This window comes from Urocampus carinirostris, chromosome 12 (genome assembly GCF_059441175.1).
Source record: "Urocampus carinirostris isolate Australia breed hairy pipefish chromosome 12, RoL_Ucar_1.0, whole genome shotgun sequence".
Classification (NCBI taxonomy): domain Eukaryota; kingdom Metazoa; phylum Chordata; class Actinopteri; order Syngnathiformes; family Syngnathidae; genus Urocampus; species Urocampus carinirostris.
The window spans coordinates 16,008,831-16,028,675 of NC_142360.1; the positions used below are offsets into that span (position 1 = coordinate 16,008,831).

At 38.1% G+C, this 19,845-nt stretch overlaps 1 protein-coding gene across 3 annotated transcripts in view; it reads right to left on the reverse strand.

Annotated features, from left to right (window-relative positions):
* Window positions 1–19,845, reverse strand: part of LOC148355083 (microtubule-associated serine/threonine-protein kinase 3-like) — a 69,712-nt gene that overhangs the window by 31,290 nt on the left and 18,577 nt on the right. For 2 of the 3 annotated variants that reach the window (XM_088348910.1, XM_088348912.1), the window contains 4 exons: window positions 15,662–15,750; window positions 8,081–8,153; window positions 652–672; window positions 381–459 (listed from right to left, as the gene is read on the reverse strand). In XM_088348910.1, the coding sequence (XP_088205036.1) occupies window positions 381–459; window positions 652–672; window positions 8,081–8,153; window positions 15,662–15,750 (262 nt within the window). The remainder of the gene's footprint in view (window positions 1–380; window positions 460–651; window positions 673–8,080; window positions 8,154–15,661; window positions 15,751–19,845) is intronic. The other variant, XM_088348911.1, reaches the window with a different exon arrangement.

The following is a 19,845-nucleotide window of genomic DNA, read 5'->3' on the forward strand; positions in this document are numbered from 1 at the left end:
CGTAACTTACTTATAAATAGGTGCCGTTAATGGTAATAATTTAGGCCTTGAAATAATTAAACAATAAATAGTAGTCCACAATCACCAACCATTTGGTAACTGGCCGCAGAGCAAACAAAATAAATTCCATATGTCAATTACAATAAACTATGCAGGTCCACACCAAAAGCACCTATTTGCCCTTAAGTAGTACTGCACTAAACTATCGCAATGAGTCATATAGGCAGATGACGATTGAAAACTATTAGCAGTGTGTCAACACAGTCTTGGCATTTGCTCTCCCTCACAGCATAAATGAATGCACGATTTGGCTGGAATAAGGTTTAGGAAGTATAACCGCAGGGAAAGATGGTCCCGTTTCTTGTGGAGGCATTACTTACTGAAACAGTCGAGCTTGGCGGGTTGGTTCCATAGCCTGACGAGGGGAGGGATGCCAGAGACCATCTACGGCCTTCAGCTCTGAAACATCACACAAACAATTGTTTAGCATTTCATATGTGAAACACTTTATGTAGGATCTCTTTTTGTCTGGTACATCCATGGAATTTAGGTAACAATATCTGCATAATGTGCTCATAGGGTGAATAAAGTGTGCAAATTTGAACCACAGTGCATATAGATTTAGCAAGCACGCCAGGAACAAAAAGGTACCTGTCTGCACGAGCCAAGTGACTGAGTCGAAAGCAGAGAGAAGAAAGGGAAAAAAATAATTTTAGTGAGACTGAAAAGCAGTGTAAATGATCCTGTGACCTATGGCATTCATCTGAGGAATTCATCTTGGCAATGTTGCCATCCTTGCCACTTTGCATTCGTCCAGATAAAATTCTTCTTAGGAAGTACTTTACGTAACAGGAAATATTTGTTATTGCAAAGGACAGAGGTCCAAAAAGTGTGTTACTGCAGAATTTTACCTGATCATAAGAGTATTGAAATGAAAGACAATCTTGTGACAAAGAGTAACATTTAAAGTTGATTACATTCAGGTGTTAACCTTGCGGGACATAATAAAAACAATATTTGTGTACAGTATTCACTTAACCTGAGAGTATGTTTTATCTTATACTGGCCACATAATGTTATCAAAATGCATCTGTTTTGGAACGAGGTTTGCCTGGAAGGCAACCAAGCAGCACCAAACGATGGGAGTGTAAACACACAAAACACCCTAACAGCGATTGACAAATGCAAAGACACTGCAGTTATTTCTGCCACAGCAGAAATAGAAAATCTTTTAATTTTAAAAAGCAACATTAGGTAAAAACACAAACAATAACCCAACACTAGGATGCTGTGGCCAATACACAGTTTGAAGATTATTCACAATTAACCAAATTTTAATTTAAATTGTGCAGTCCCAGATCAATACTTTTTGCCGAAAAAGGACGTTTGGGCTCAATCCAAGTATTCCTTCCTCTAAAGTTTACCCCTTACTCTAGCAAAGGGTGTTCACTATTAGGGCAAGGGTAGACTAAGGTGATAGCGTGAGAGATACAAACCCCTTTTCAGAGACAGCTTGAACCCAGAACCCAGTTATTCTTTAAATAACCCAACCATAACAGGTTAAACCTACACTTTCCCATCCGTAAGTCATTCAGACGAGGACAACGGGTTAGATACTGACTGTTTGTAAAGCTCCATTGTAATGCTGCATTTTTTTCTGACTGACATTTCATTTAACGGTCAGAGATCGATAAAGTCGGAGAAAATGAAAAATAATTTTACGACAGAACCTTCCATACTTATGTTAGAGCTACTGTATAATACGTAAACTATCACACATATAATAACAGGGAAAAATGAAGACATTGGAGAGTTAGATTTAAGACATGTAAACAACATTTAAAACCCTTTTCAAGGCCTTAATTGGCGGATAGCAAATTTAAAACATTTTCAAGTTTTTATACCCTGCTGGAACCCTGTCCTTAACCTTGGCAAAAGTTTAATTGTAAATAGTTGAAGTTCTTGTATTTAAGCTTTTTTTTTTAGCACTGAAGACTTAATTTCTATTTTGTTGTGTAGTTTGTTATTTAGGGATACTGTGTTGCTTAACTTTAAAGTTGCTCAGTATAAAAACAAGTTTAAAATTGTTAAAGGTTGCCTGTAGAGTGAAAATATAATGTATAATATGGTAGTATATTACATTTTTTATTCATTTATTTCATTATTATTGGTAATTTATTGGTCAGTGCAACAAAAAACCTGAAGAGCTGTTTGGGGGCTGGAATGGTCGGCTATCTGTAGTGAGCCTAGCTGAAAGGGCTAGTTCCAACAAAAAGACCCGGAATTCCCATTTTTAATAATTTGTAACTTACAATAACAAACGTAAAAAAATTTCTTCCAGGGGGGTTGTGGAGGTAACGTGTGAGACAGAAGGTAGGAAAGAGGGAGAGAAAGGCTCTGTATCGGAGCCTAAATAATTGGATCAGTCAGATAAAATAAAAAGGCCAAAACCGATATAAGTCCAATATCGGTGCCGATAATCGGCTTGCACGATATTCAGAATTTACAAGGGTTTCCAACACCCATACCCACCCTGTATGTATAACATCTGCTTCTTGCATCTGTAAACACTATTATGTACACAAATATGGTCCAATAATTGTGTCCCAAATCTTTTATTTAAAATATATGGATTCCTGAAACAGCATTTGCTGTCTTTATCCACTTCTTTGTTTTCCAATTGAATGAATTTAATAGCTTCTGTTTTGTTAAGTGGCTTTAAGGTGCCATCCCACTTTTAGCTTCACTTGTAGATTACACATGCTTGTGGGAGAAGCTGGTTGCCATAGGAACTAGGTTGAATGCTGTGAGAGTGGGTTTCAAGGTATCATGTAACAAATGGCAACACATTCATCCATCCCTGGAAGATCAGGCAGACGGGAAGGGGTTGCACGCTCGAGGCAGCACGGACGCAGTCTTCTTGTAGCCACCAAAAAAACTAACAAAGTGTGATCACACTTCATAATTTTTAAGTTTGCTACTTTTGCTCAATCATGCCAATTAGTTCACTGGATTTAGAGGGAAAGTCTTATAGGTTTGTAAACACAGATTCATCCATCCATTTTCTGTGCCGCTTATCCCCTCTTGGATCGCTGGGGTGCTGGAGCCCATCCCAGACATTGTCGGGCAGTGGGTAGGGGTAAGGCTTCAACAACGAAATCGATTTTTAAAAGCGTTGGCAACGAATTAGTTCATCGATTTGTTGTGCCACGCTATTTATGAGTCACTCAGCACGTCGCTGAACTAGTGACGTCACACACAGATTGAGTCAGCGAGCAATAACAGAGCGAGGAGGTGTGGAAAACTAAGGCGCCATTTTCAAAGGCTACAGTCAATTCAACAAGTGTGGGAGCACTCCAAACGTCACAAAACAAATAATTGCTTCACTTGCAAGCTTAATATGATGGTGAGGCAGCACTCAAGACCAAAACATGGAGTCACCGACGAGGATGAAGGGAGCTCAGTAGCAGGGCAGGTCACTACCTTATTGGTTTTTATTCGTTTGTTATTTGTGTTTTCAACAGTGGATACCATCAGAAAATTTGATTGAAATAATTTCTCCCAAAACAGTGATCTAGATCTAGAACTAAATCTAGAACTAGAACTAGATCCAGTATGTAGTAATCAATAGTGATTTTCTTCAATTTTCTATAAGACATTTTCTGTAGAACAGACACAAAAAATAATTTACAAAATCATTTTGGGCAGCTTTCAATCAAACAATCAAAATGTATTTGTGTAGCACTTTTCATGGAATAAATTCCAACTCAAAGTTCTGTATAAAAAACAATCGACAGTGTGTGTACAATAACAAATTTAAAACCTTCTTTTTCCCCCACTCAACAACACAGACATTAGAGTACGAGAAATAATTCTAAAAATGTACAACTGTCAATGATTGAAATATATAATCAATTGTACATGTCTTTTCTTCCAAAAGAAATCAAATCAATTTTAAGAAATACATTTTTTCATTATAAAGATATTCTTGTGTAGGGCATTAAAATGTATTGTCAGAATTGGAAATACCTCATCAGAAGAAAGGTTTGATAATCAAGTTAAACGATAATCTTGAATAGAATGAAAAGCTTTGTTAGAATGAGAAACAGTCCCATTTTTATTTATTTTTTCAGTTTTATTTTCAGCCATTGAAGCTTTGGATTCCTAAAGACATCGCCACAAGCACAGTGGCTGATACCAGTATCTATAGCCATTATGTTACTGTTATGTGAAAGTATGACTTGTTATCAGTCCTCCCCCATCCATAGTTAACTACTTTTGATCATCAAACTTCTAGGGTTAGAAAAATACTATTTAAATTTCATCCACCAGTGTATGAATAGGTGAGTACCAACACTAGGTATCGTTATCAATTCCAGCCTTATCTTAAGTACAATGAGGAACTACATATTTGAGAGCTATTATATTGCCATTATTTTTATGGAATTTTATGATACAATTCTACAAAACTATTACCATAAAAAGACGCAACTTTTTTAACAGCGATTTTAACGCTGCGGCTTATGCAACGTTGCGGCTAATTCATGGATTTTTTTCTAACGGCTGCCAGGGGCAGTTAGGGTAACAGTGAGACACGTGGAATATCTGTGTCGAAGAAAACGCAAGTTTAATGTAACTTGACACTACAATAAAACTAGCATGAACAGACCCTCATCATGGAAAAGGTGTCATTCAAAAGGGAAGCGCTAACTACCATGTTTTGAATAATTTTAGGGGTCTATTTGCAAACTGAAAAAATATGGCAAAACGAATGTATGACAAGAAGCAACGTCCAACGAAGCAGAAATGTTTAAGGCGGATTCCTATTTATCTGTCAGCATTAACGTCTGTTTTGGAGTTAATATTTTACACGGTTCGATTCTATGGATTGTCCTTGATGTAACTAAGCCATTTACGCGGACATTCAAAGAAGTTTAAGGCGGCCAGGGGACGTAATGGTGAATTACCTCGGATTTAGTTTCCTGGTACCTTGTTTCAGACTGATCGTGATCTTTTTCTGATGAGTATATTTAGAAATGTACTTGAATCCCAAGCGTTTAAGCTTTCCATTGATATGTGGTATGACGAATTTCAGTAATTGGTGACATTGTACAGACACATTTTATTAATCAAAAGTCTGGCGGCCCACAAACTAGCCGTTGAAGCGTTAAAGTACCGTATACTTAAACGATAGGTCGAATAATTGAATAATTATTACTGCTTTCTTAAATTCAAGATTAAGTTGTTTCAATTATGTGGAAAAGGACGATAAACGCAAGAAAAATTGGTACAATGAAAAATACATTTTTAATTAAACATACTGCGGATTCATTGAAAAATTCAAGAAAAATCTCTAACTAATTAGGCACAGTGCTCGGTCAGTGGACATAAATCTAAAGATGATCTACGGACAGGCAAATCAATAATAAATAAAAATCAAGTCAACATTTTTTATCCCTGTAGACCAAAAAGTTGAGTTGCGTTTGATCGAGTGCTTTCAAGAAGAAAGTTTAAGGTGAATGCAGACGAGAGTATGATAATAAGGGGTTTTGAGAGGTGGATTAGAGATTTTGTTAAATGGTGTAAACTTGCAGGAGGTAGATGGTTTTAAGTATTTGGGTTCGATTGTGGCAGCTGATAGTGGTATAGAGAATGATGTGAAGAAGAGTTTTGGTAAAGGGTGCAAGGCAATAGGTGTGCTGAAGGGATTGTTGAAATGTAGAAAAGAATGCAAAGGTAGGATTGTATTAAGGTGTGGTGGTACCAACAGTGAGTGGAGTTTGAGAATAAATTAATGTGTAATAGGTTAGATGTCTTTGAAATTAGATGTTTGCGTGGTATGTGTGGAGTGGCACGACTGGATAGATTAAGGAAAGAGGAAGGATAAGAAGTGGTGTGGTGAAAAACCTTGCTGAAAGGGTTATGAAAATGTTCTGGTTGGTTTGGACATATGGAAAGAATAGATGAAGGCCGTTTGACTACGTGAGTATGACTAAGTGAGTATGACTAAGTGAGTATGTAGTGGAGAAGTGGTGAGAAAGAGAATGAGAGGAATAACTAAATATGGTTGGATGGATAGGGTGAAATGTGCTTTGGATGAGAAGTTGGTTAATTTAATTGATGCGTGTGTGCTAGGGATAGATGTGAATGGTTAAGGATAGTGTGTGCTGTCAGGCCTCTCTGCTGATGAAGGGTTGCATGGTAGAGCAACTCACCCCTCGTTGTGCTGTCGCCTTAATGTTCAGTGTCAGGTCAGGAAGAGTGAAGGGGAATGAATGTTTGAGTGTCTGACTCAAACCACCTCCTACCGGGGGTATATGGCTTCGGTTTATAGTATATGGATAGTATACTGATAGTAAACCAAGAAAAGGCTCGTTGGCACCAGTAGAACACAGGGATCAGAATGGAGATTTTCATTTTCAGCTGAAATAGCCAGCGTCCAGGAATAAACCAGGGCGAAAGTGAAAAAGTCGGAATGCCTTTGGGGTTCAAAAACAGCGGAAATCCGCGGATCCGCGGAAAATTCTGATCCCTGAGAACAGTAAATAAAACAAATATGTGCATTTTGTGAAGTACATTCAGTGGTCAACTGCAAAGTATATAACAAAAAAACGTAATTATTCTTAACAGTTTGAAATTAAACAGTTTTAACAACTGACATTTTTAATATTCAACATTTTAAGAACTGACGTTGGTTCTTCGGACAGCATGCGTTTAATTTGAAATACGTTTGCCGGGCACAGTCTGGCATAGCACTCATATGGTGAAATATGCACATATAAAAAGTACAATGCATGTCATCAAAACATTGTTGGCTCGAATTTTCTTTTTTAGTCTTACCAAAGCGAGCCAGAATACGTTTTGTTGAACTGTCTGACAGTCTTCTTTGTTAAATGTTCATGTATCAGAGGTACTGCCATGAACCGCAAGGTCTAGTTTGCAAACTTTGCAAGTACCGTTTTTATTCACCGTGTCCAGGCTAAAAAGCTACCAAACTTAAAAAGTTTTGGTACGCGTACTTGATGTTGACATTTCTGACAAACACTATTGTGAATGAGTAACTCTCAGCAGACATTTTAATCATGTAGGATGCTTCTGATCTTCGATTTCTGCTGTGTTCTTGTTCCTCTCCAGACGGGTTTAAGTCTGGCAAGTGCTGCTGTGGTTGGAGTTATTGTGGCCATGACTTCTTGTCCTGACCCCTCTTCTGATATGACAGCTCCAAGATATTTACATTTGGTGACAGGTTCTAGCTCTCTGTGATTGATGGTGATGTTCGTGGTGATTCATTGGGGATCGTTGGTCATTATATCCATCATGTAGTGTGTCTTGGGCAAGTACACCCAGGCGACCCCATCCCCCTCCAGACTGTTTTTTTGGGTCGGGGTTCCCTCCCCCACAAGAAACATATAGCGCTGGTTACTTCTAGTTTTCTCTGCGCTTGCAAGACATGGACTGTCAAAGCAAAACTTGAAAAGAAAATCCAGACCTTGGAGATGCGATGCTACAGGAAACTTCTAGGCATCAGCTACTAATCCAGGTGACAAACAAAACAATTTGCAACACCATCAGAGGGCACAATGGACCTTACGAAGAACTGTTGTCAACTGTGGCAGGCGGAAACTTCAGTGCTATGGTTACGTCACAAGATCATCAGGACTGACCAAGATAATTGTCCAGGGCACACTCAAGTGGGCAGGAGGAGAAAAAGACTGAAAAAGAACTGGAACGACAACATCAAGAAATGGGCTGGTTCCAATTTTGCCACGACCCAAGAACATGCCAGGGACCGTCAACAGTGGAGAAGGCTGTCCAGGGTTGCGTCCTCATTGGTGCCCCGACTACCCATGCGGTTAAGGGGTCCGTGAAAATTAAACCGTGAGAATGCTTCACTCTGATGGATAAATGTGACTGGGGACAATAGTCAACAATGGAATTCATTTTTGGCTATTTCCATTATGGATTTTTGTCGTCAACTTAGACAAATCGTTGCAGCCATGTAGAATAATCTATTTTTCAACAGTTCAACAAGCCAAAGCAAAATGGCAAATATTTATAACACCAAGTAGCATAGCCTTACCTTCGGGCAAACGGAAAGTTGACACAGGCACTGGCTGAAACATTTCGAGGGCTGTCCAATGGGCTGCTTGCAGCTGATTGAAAAAAAAAAAAAGATTACAATTTACTCACAGTTACATTCAACACATTTATGAATAAGTGTCAGGCGGGAATAATCAAGGGAACTCTAAAGATGCTACAAATAACCACATGTCAGCATTAAACATACAGTATTGAGTGACTTTATAAGCATTCAAAGACCCTCAATCACTACAGCAACCAGCTCCATAAGACACATCATCTTAGTTGGCATTACCTTGCCAAACATTCCAGTGCCTATTTATGAATAGCTGTAATAAGGGAGCTGGGGTCAGACAGAGTAGACTTAAAGGACTGGGCATCATTTTGAATCCGAGCTAAAGAGGTGATTAGAAGTGATTGCGCGCTGTCATGACATAATCCTTGGCAAATTGCATATCTGCTGGCACGAGGGGCCTCGACTCACTCTACTTTCCCTTGAGTGCAGCTGCTTCCTAGCATTACTGTATATTCTAGACTATAAATCACAGTTTTTTCATAGTTTGGCCGGGGGTATGACTTATGTAAAATTATTAACATATTATAGAATCGAGTTTAAAATTTTTATCACGGTATATCATTTCACATGTTATTTTCACATTGAATCGCAGGGGGTGGCTCTAGGCCTGTGTTGATCATTTTTACCTTGCCCCGTCCTTTTATTTTTTAGCACAACTCCAGTTATACATAAAAGCAAATGAGAAGAGAACGGCACAGAAAAGAAAATCATTATCTGAAGATTAAAAGTTGCAAATAGTGGTTTATGCAGCCATAAACTGGAATCGAAGAGCAGAAATAAAGTTTGGATTAAGCAAAAAGTTCTTGCTGAGTCCGACGTAAGCGACATAGAAGAAGCAGTTTATTGTCTACCTCCCGAGTTGGGGGAGTTGTTTGACTGTAAAAGTGACACAGAGGAGGAAGATTTCCTTGGATTTAGTGATTTGGAGTTAAACTGTTAGTTTGGTTAGCATGTTCTTTACACTAGAGTTATCTAAATAACTCCTAATATGTTGTTACTGACATTATCAGGCATATCAATCATGTTACATTAGTATACTGTAAACTTATTCAACCCGTTATTCTCTATTCAATGTTAATTTTGAATTGCCTTTTAAGATTACATGTTTTTGGTGTTGGGTTTTATCAAAAATGAACACACTTTGGCTTGGGTTGGTGTGACTTGTAATCCGGAGATAATCACCGTTTGGAAAATAAGGTAAGTGGATGCTTAACAATATTGTTGATGTAGTATTCAGCCACCCTTAAATTATCATCACACTCCAAAATAATGACCAGAAATGACCAAACTACATGAAACACACTGAAATTGAAAAATGAAATCATGCCGATTTCAAAATGTTATGCTGAAGCTTACGAGTTTAAGTGGCGCGAAGGTCATAATTCCACGTTTTGAGAAATCTGGCAAACTTGCTTGAAAGCAAACAACATTTTGACTGCCCGTAGATGGTGGACAGACATCAAAGATGATCTTTGTTTTCAGTCACTTATGTAAGTGACACCTTATGATAGCAAAGACACTGATGCATGAGTGTAGTCAGCTACTTGTAAAAAGGGTGTCCTATGAAAGCCACATACAGAAGAAACCAATAAGCCAATTTTTAAAATTGTTTTTTTCAAGTTGTTTTCATTTTATAAAACAGGCTTAATAACCTTCCGAAAAGGTTAATTTTTCAAGATACAAGATATGGATGTTGTCAAAAAAAACTGTGGCATAAGAAAAGAAAAATCCGCCTCTGTACACAACTGCACTCAAATCCCATCTTTCATCTTGATCAAAAACAAGAATTAGTGAAATAAACTTTTTTTTCGATGTAGCTATTCATATTATTTTGAATCATGATCGAAAGTTGCCTAATATAATCACTTTCAGAGGAGAGATATATAGTTTGGTCCTAAATAATCAAATTAGATGTTCGCAGATTTGTAAAGCCCTCTTTACTGTAAAAAGTGTCATTTTTAGTTGTGGGCTGTTGAAAGAAGATTGTAAAGTCACAAAATGGCTCCCGAACCATCAAGAACTACTGGCTTATATGAAGGCAAGCATTAGTTACATAGTTCCATGGCAGGGTATTCATGTAATTAGGGCTGTATAGGTCTTAAATAAAAAATACAAAGATAAGCAAGCAAGTACAAAGGAAAAACAATTAAAAGCAATATGCAAAAAAAAAAAAAAACAAATTTGTAAATTAGAGCAACACAAGGAAAAAAGTATGAAGTGACTAAAAGCACAAATGAATGAAAGGAAACAAGTGTGGAAGGAAGCACGAAAGGAAGTAAGGATTCAAGCGTAGAATATAGAAAGTATGGAATTCAAGCACCAAAGGAAGAAAGTAAGGATTCAAGCGTAGAATGAAGAAAGTATTGAATTTAAGCACTAAAGGAAGGAAAGCAAGGATTCAAGTGTAGAACGAAGAAAGTACGGAATTGAGGTGCCAAAGGAGGGAAAGAGGGAAGGAATCAAGCATAAAATAAAGGAAGGCATCAAGCACAGAAGAAAGGAAGCAATCCATTTTCCTCATGTTAAAGTTTTTGAGTTTTTCCTTGCCCTCGTGTAGGTTTTAGATCAGGGGATAGTGTAATAATAATCTGTGGTTTGCAATAATCTGTGGTCTGTGCAGCACTTTGAGACTCTTTGTGATTAAGGGCTATACAAATAAACATGACTTGACAATCAAGCGCGACAGAAAGATATATGGAATCAACCGCGAAAGCAAGCAAGGAAGGAATAACGGAAGCTATAGCGGTAGGAAGCAATCGCGGAAGGAAACAAGGAAGCAACCGCAGAAGGGAGCAAGCACGGAAGGGAGCAAAGCATGAAAGAACGGAGAGAGCATGTGCAGGGAGGAAGGATGAAAGGAAAGAAAGAGTGAAGAGGTAAAAACGTGAATTTAGTTAAGTTGGACTGGGGTAGTTAAGTTAGATAATTTAGCACACATAGCCAACTAAATCCAGTTTTATTTAACAGTAGGAGTTTTTTCAGGTTGCTTTTATATCCATTCCAAGAAATCAATATTCTATAAAATTCAGGAAACAACTTATGAAATCACACCACTGGAAATCGGTGAAAGTCGCAATGCAACGACTTCAAAGAATTTAAAAACGCCCCATAGTAACCAAACTGCAATTGATTTGGATAAGCAATATACAACCCATTTGTATCTTCTTGCACCCATTGTGACCACCATTGCTGTGGTTCAGTCTACTTAATTGGATTGCATGAGATAATCATTATAATAACGAAATATTTCGCTTTATCCAGGTCGTACCCAGAGAGCTATCCTGTTTAAATTGCCATTTTTACGACCAAAATAACAAGTTATTACAAGAGGATTTCTTCTTAAACATGGGACACAAAACTTCAATTGTCTGCTTAAATTAAAGTGATGAAGAACATGGTATAAAAGGTGATTACCAATTATAGAAATCTGCCTTGGGGCGATAATTCTTGTGTGGTCTCAAAAAAATTCAGCTAGGTCCTGAGGTAATTTGTCCATCAGACAGGCGAAGTCTTAAAAGCTAAGTGGGATGATGCTGACAAATAATTAGAGATCTGAGAGAAGTTTTTGTTCCTCTGCTGTTCACAGAGCTTAAATTAGGGTTAGGTATGTGTAATTTGTGCCTTGTAAATAATGGAAAAAATGTTAAGGCCCTGCACTTTTGAATGTCCAACTAAGAGGCCCAACAGGTTTGAAATTCACCTTGTGAGCTCATATTCAGGTTTCATGGAATCGCCGGTGTTTATTTATAACACACCAGACACTAAACGTTGAGATTCTAGCTTGAGGATATGAGAGTTGTCCAAAAGGTTATAGCTGACGGACGTAATTTACTAGGGTGGATGTGAATTCTAAAAGTAGTTGAGAAGTATTCACGTAATCAAAGGGAACAATATCGTACTCGTGTGAAACAGGAGCCAGTGCTCATTACTACTGTGTATCAAAATGTTCTGAAATAGTTTCACTGCCAACAAGTTAAGCAGCAAAGATCAATCCTGCCTGGCTCAAATGACAAAAAAGGTACTGGACTGGTTCAACTAACCACCTGCTGCTACTAACACTAAACTGCTTGTGTGAGTGTAACAAGTAACCCCAATAAAACAAAGCATATTAGGTTGTTTGTTTTTTGATGTGTCCTACAAAATTCTAACCTATGAAAAATGCTAAAATGCACCTGTGCGCAATTCAGTTTAACAGTTTTTTTGCTCTTTGTAAAAATGTGACTGTGCAGTCTTTCACGAAGAAATAGGACTTTCCAAACTTTATGTTGAGTAATAACCGGCCCAATATTATGTCATGCAAAGCAGCCATGAGAAATCCTTACGAAATGAAGAATGCCACCCTGCTTAGAATTTACTGTAGGAGCAGACACCATAAGTTACTGCAGCTGCTGTTGCGGTCAGTGTGTGAGCGACTGGCACTACTAAAGCTGAAAACTGTCGCTATCGTTGCTTAGCATTTTCCAGGGCTAGACATGACGAATTTCAAATCAGGACTTATTTTTCATTCTGGGGTCCGTGTCTTATTCCCTGCCTTGTTTTTAGTACTTGTGTTGTAGGTTAGCCTAGATTAGTGTGGATTAATTTCCCTGCCAATATATAGATAATTGTATCATGAGATAACCATTATGCAAGTGTTAAATTGCATACAGTACCTAGCGAAGGTACTCAGTTTAAATGCACCTGCTTTGTGATGGGCTTGGAAGTCAGTGAAAGGAGTCACTGGAGGACAGACAGCATTATGTAGACCAGAAAATATACCAGCCAGTTCGGTATAACTTTGTGGAAAAGTACAAAGCGGGAATGGGATACAAGAAGATTTTGCAACATTTACACATCTCCTGAAGCACTGTGTGAGCAATAATATCAAAATGGATAAAGCATAAAACCACAGTTACTTTATAAAGAGCTGGCCTCTAAACTTTAGGCTCAAACAAGGGGGAAACTAATCAGAGAAGCAACCTAGAGGAACATGATCACATTGGATGACCTGTAGGCATACACAGCTGAGGTGGGACAATCTGTGCATAAACCAACTATTAGTTGTGCATAAATCTTCCCTTTAGGGAGAGTGGCTAGCAGAAAGCCTTTTCAGAAAGAATACCGTAAAAAGGCCTTTTTCATCTTGTTGAATAAATTTGGTTTCTTCTCACATGTTGTTGATTCTTAAAAAATATATTGAGATTTTTATCCATATGTTTGAAGTCTGAAATGTTGCAATATGTCAAAAAGTTTTTTGGGGTGGCAATACATTTGCAAAGCATTTTATGGTATATTGCGTAGTGCCAACAAGTACCCACCAAGTCATGAATGGAAAGCAACTTCTTGGTTAGCAATTCCATAATGATGATTCTGAGTATTTGTCAGAGAAAGTAAATATAGACTAGTTCATGTGTACAAACTATATTGACGTCATGGGATCATAGATACCAGATGAAATGAGCACTGCAAAGACGAGTGTCCATAAGCACGGCATTTTTCGATCAGCTGCCATATGAAGAAGCCAGGTGGTTCCATCCGCTCTGCCTACGCGCTGCCTAGGCACTTAGAATTACGATAAGTAGATCCCAATTATTCAATTTATCATTAACTCACTTCAAATGATTTGCCTCCAGTTTGCAAGTATTTATAACACACCACGTTCAGCATAACAAGTAATTATAATTATGAGCACAAAAATCCTTGAGGTAAATAAACTACTGTACATTTCTTAACTCTAGCAAAAAGAAGAAGAAAAAACACATCCAGCAATTAACAGTTTTCAAACCTGTTTACAAGGTATAGCCATGATTTGATCTGAATCCAGTTTTTTGAACCAATCATAATAATCTGTTTGAGTGACCAAGGTTAAACCCCTAAAAATAACCCCATTAAAAAAAGGGAAAATCGAATCCCCCATTTGTAGAGTAAAAGACGATTTTATTCATGTAACTCAATGAAGTACCACAGTAGCTTGCTCCTTGTTTACGAAGTGTGCTTCATTGCTGCGACTCATGTGTATTGATTGTGTTATCATGTTGCTTGCCAGGAGGATGAACTTACACAAGGTTAATGAGTTAGCCAGAGTAAGCCTGTTTATTTATTTTCCGTAGCAGATTCTTTGCAGTAACAACAAGACCAAGTATCCGCATAAAGCATCAAATAAACCAAATGGGTTTGAATGGATTTACCGGAATGAGAATTCATGAAACAGATTTATGCAACCATCCAGGTGACATATGTCAAAGTCTAGGCTCGCTGGCGACGTCCAGCCCCAAGAATGTTTTCCCCTGACCCAGAGATGATCTTGATTATTTTTTTCCATCATTCACCAGGAATCGTTGAGTATTTGTTTTAACTGTACATTACTTCTAGCAATTTATTTTATTATAGTTTAGTGAAAGATAAAAAAAAGCTATTATTTTTCTTTGAATTGATTTTAGCCCACTTCTGCTGCTATGAAATACTGTGATCACTAGCTTTTTACTATTTGCGGATTCGATACTTCGCGGATTTTGATTTGAATTGTCTTTGTCATTGATATCGCCTGATTGTGCAGCTAGACAGCCGCTCTTTAAATCACTTTCTTACACTTAAAAGAGAAGCCCTCCAATTTCTTCTTTCGTATGATGACTATTATATCCCTCAAGAGGGGTGTCCGACAGCAAGACAAACACATACAATAACAAAGAAAATTAAAGGGGAACAAATAGCAAAAAATACACACAAAAAATGTTTGGACCATGGCCAACCCAAATGCCCAAAAACCCAAACAAGTTAGGCACCTCGGCACCTAAGTTGGTCATGCTTTCGTCCCTCCAGATGGAACGGAACACAAGAAAGCGACCATGTCACTCAGGAACCAGTGAAAGCGTATGATGACAATAAAGACAATTCGTTCAACTGAACTTCAGTGTTGTGTATTTTAGATCTATAATTATTTTGTTACAGTTGTATACTCTCAGTCGGTAAGGATGTCAGGTGAAGTAAGTTCAACCCTTTGGGGCTTTGATGATGGGTGACGCTACTTTGCCGACTTTTACGTTTCGCGGGGGTTCGGCCAGGTTTACCAAAATTATACTGATGTTGACCGAATATTACCAACTTCCTTTATTTAATGTTCATGTAACAAAGATTTTTATAATCAATCAACTTTTGTGCCTGATGAAATTTAAAGATCTCTGACGGCGCATTAAGAAAATATCGCTTTATTTATCTGATCCTTTTCAGTAGAGTACATAGGTTCACTATACAATTCATTTTAAAATTTTTCAAAATCCAATCAGTCCAACTCTCAGCTTATAGCTTAATTATTATTTTGCCCTTGTATCCATTTAAATTTGACATGCCTGATCTAAGTGGAGGATAGGCAGTCCAGGTAAAAGCATTTGTAGATTTCTTTACGTGCTTCTATGGCCTTTCGTTGAGAATTCACCTGTTCGCGTGTGTGACTACAGAGGAAGTCAACACACATGTTCACGAGAAATCATTTGATTTGGATGATATCCCAAGTCAAAGCTACACTCTTACCTGTGTGGACTGAGAGTGGGGAGAGGGGTCGGGACAAAGTGGGTGATGGTGTTCCAACGCGGAGACTCTTCCTGTTGTTGTTTCGACAGCTGAGGGACAAAAAGGAGAAAAATGAATCATTTATTTTTCTCAACTCATAAATATTAGTATCGATTGGTTGACAACAAAATACAAAGATACCTACACCACCGTCAAGTATCAATTTTACAGGTTACCTTTTTTCAACCTGGAAAACCATTAGAGCTGAAAAAAATAATGCTCATTTTGAGGACAAGGTGTCAGCAAAAATACCACTATATTTGATTATGTTGGAATAGATCAATTTAGCCATTGGTCGCATGCACACAGTCCCAAGTTACATGTTTAGTTGGGATAAAGACACTTTATAGTGTGGCTATTAACATAGTTGTGATTTGACAATTGTCACTCTTTCGCCATTTATTGTATTCCATTTGACTATGTGATTTAATCTTTTCCCTTTAAGTTACTTTGAATTTTAGAGTTTCCTCCATTCTGGTAAGATGTTGTTGGCTGGCTAATAGGAACAGGGCATCTAATGCTCTCCTGGCCTGTCCGATCACTGTGAATGAGCTTCCTTTAGGTTCCTTTTCTCACAAGGTTAGTCTGTGCCTTGTGGACATCATTTTTTCTCCTTCATCATGTATGTGTGTTCATGACAATCTGGCATGTTGAGTTGTGTGATGGTCTGGTTTTAGACACTTGTGCCGAAATTTGAGTTGCATTTAATTGACTGAAAGTGCCATACAAATAAAATTTGGCTTGATTAAAAACGCCTTACAATGTCATGTAAACAGTGTAGCATTTCTTAAAGATCTATGGACAAACAAGCTTGTGCATTTCTGCAACCTCTGTGTAATCATCATGGCCTTGGTTATCCAGTATAAATACAAAGCTTATGAAACACTTGGGATAACTTGTGCATGATACACAGCTGTGATTGAAAAGTGAATGGGAGGAATGACACTGCACGGATTAACAAGTTCTGACCTCGGAGGTAGCTGTAATCCATTAAACTCTGGCCTTTGGCAGTACACCAAGTACATCGGTATGACATCAAATAACATTTTAACCAGATGTGGAATGCTGGATGATGATGATGACTTATAATCCTCAAAACACAACGCCTTCAAAACAATGCATTTTGGCAAATGATGTTTTTGAAAGCATTTTAGCTCATACCATCGGACCATTAACACCTCAACACATCCCAATAACTATGAGGACTGTTTCATCCCATCCGCAGAGATTCAAAGCAACACATGAGATGATTTCCACCCTCAAAGCAGATCTGCTTGGAGAACCATTTACATAGCGTCAACTGTCGTCTGCAGGCAAATTCATGGCACATTACAATGGCCTCAGAGAGTGGGAGGGGGAACTGATGAAATACAAAATACAAAAAAGGAACCTCCTGTCAACAGACTCAAGTTTGCCGAGAGCGGGTGCAACGATAGCAGCAGGCCCAGCTTGAGCTGCAGATGTCTGAGGCTGATTTGTGTGTGTACAGGGAGGGGAGTATGTAATCCCCCAACGACCAAAAGAAGGGAGAAAAAAATGGACCATAAACGCCACCATGAGCAGATGTTTCACAGGGATGAGCAATGATTGCGATCCTACAATACTCCACGTAGATGAACTACCCTCCCACATACATCAGAGTATACAAAATTCCGGTGTAAAACATGTAAATGCCTGTTTCAATTCCAACCTTAAAAGAGTACAATTATCCCATTACATACATCAAGTATGACACTTGACTGACAGCACAGAGCATGGCATTAGAATAGAGATGGGCTTTATTATAGGACAAGATCGTCCATACGGTGGCCGAAAAGTCCAAAATGACTAAAACAACAACAATCCTAGGAATGCAACTTAAATAATACAACAAAGTAAAACAAAGACATACAGTATATGTATTACTAATTATGAAATTCTGCATTTTTTAAAATCTCAAGTAACGTCATTTTTGAAGGGGCGTCGCAACTTTGCGGTTCCACGTTCGTGGGTTCAGAGCTGCGCGGGTCTAAAAAATAATAATAAAATAATTGAAAAAATATATATATAGATTTAAGCATTTTTGAAGGGGCGTCGCTACTTCGCGGATTTTCACTTTTCGTGGGTGGTTTTGGTCCCCATTAACAGGGATGTGATTTGACCAAAGTGAAATTATCTGAAAATTAGCGGGGGGGGGGGGGGGGTGATTGCTAGCTGGGGGGGGGGGGGGGGAAACCAGGTAGGACCAGGGCAGTGCCCTGGTGGGGGGGAAAGTGGGGCGAAGCCCCCCCCCGGAGCTCATGGGTTTTTTTAAGTACTTTCAATGCACTCAGATGACAAAGAAATAGACAAGACAACAGCATAAATTTTCAATGTATATTGAACTATCCCATATAAAATTACAGTTTAAGTCAACTCAAAATCAGTCACATTAAAAAACATTTCCCCAACGCCACTATCTTAATTGTAAAGAAGATGGTTCCAGTGGCAAGGGAGACCCTAGACGACCGGCATCTTTCTACAACTGCAGGCGGCTAACGGGATCCAGGTCTGTAGGAAACCGCCTCAAAGCGTGCCGCCACCAGCTTTTGGGATCACCTCATGCAGCAAGCTCTGATAAAAACACAATCATGCATTCGACTAAGATCATCTCTGTAACTGCATACATCAAGACACTCAACATCTTGAAACCTAAAAAGTGCAAACATGCAGCATTCATTTGAGTTTGTGTCAATGATTAACCATGTTATTAATATTAAGTAAATTATGTACCATAATAATATCGTGGCCATTAAGAAAATCAATGGTAGAATATCATACAAGTACTTAATTTAAAAAATATAAATACTGACAATAGTTTTGATTACTATTAGGCTTAATAATATTTTTAAATTTCCTAAATCATATTTTAAATGTAATAATTTATTTCTTTAATAGCAGCGTATCCAAGTATTTGATAAATGAAAGTACAATAAGTATAGGCCCTACAGTAAAGTGTTGGTGTAATGTACACATGAAAATCTATTATTGTAATTGTTAAATATTTATGGCCATTTTTATTACGTTATAATATTTTCGAAAAAAATGGGAAAACTGTCAAATAAATTTGAAAAGTTTACCACCTACCTCAAAATTCACGACTCTATCAGCAACTGGTACAGGTTGTTGGGGTGGATCACGTCTCTTTATTACCGCTTCCGATTGTGATGTCAATAAGGGATGGAGGCCGTAAAGTTTTGGAGTTTTCGTTTGGGCACCGAAACTTCCAGCGATGGAATAATTTGTCGTTCTTGACTGGAGTTCTTTCACGTGTTTTTTGCTCTTTGCGTGACTTTCAAGAGCTTTGAAACCTCTCCCACCATAGTCGATGGTATCATGACACCAAATGCAAAGTGCTTTCCCGGCACGATCGATCTTCCGAATAAAGTCATTGAACAAATTCGTCACAGTCTTCTTTCCAACATTCGTAGATAATTCCTTCTCCAACCAGTCCCATCGAAACTTGTTTTTTACAATCTTATCAATTTCTTTAGCTCGCGGAGCATCTTTGCGTTCGATCACGGACATCTTTCTTTAAACACCCGGCAAAAACGTGTGAGAAATGAACAATGGCACACTCCTATAACAAGCGCGTTTATTGGTCAACACGAGACTTCAACCAATCGCAAGTACGTTTCATTTCAGTTACGGAAACACTCAAATGGCATGCTGTCGAGACGAAATCGTTTTTTTTTACCAATTAAAACACCGGAAATTTTAAAATTTTATTTTTGGAGATAAAAAAAGCGGAATTCCGCGAATTAGCGGAAAAATCACATCCCTGCCATTAACCGCGATAACCGAGGGATTACTGTAATCTATAGATCTTGATTTTTAGAATAAACCTTTTTCCCCGGAATCCATTTTTTTGACATCATATCCGGTGGGTAAAAATGTGGGAAAGCAAACAGAAGTGGAAAATGGGGTTTATTTGCAATCCAGGTTTCCGTAATACTTACATTTCAAGCACTTTATTTCTAAAGCTCACAGTTCAGCTGCTTTCATTTAGAGGCAGTTTTTGGACAAATGTTGTATTTTAGAACCTAAGCATCACCCCGGACAGCAATATTTACCTATAGCACAGGGTTTAAAAAAACAATATGTTGAATTCTAAAAATCTTGATTTT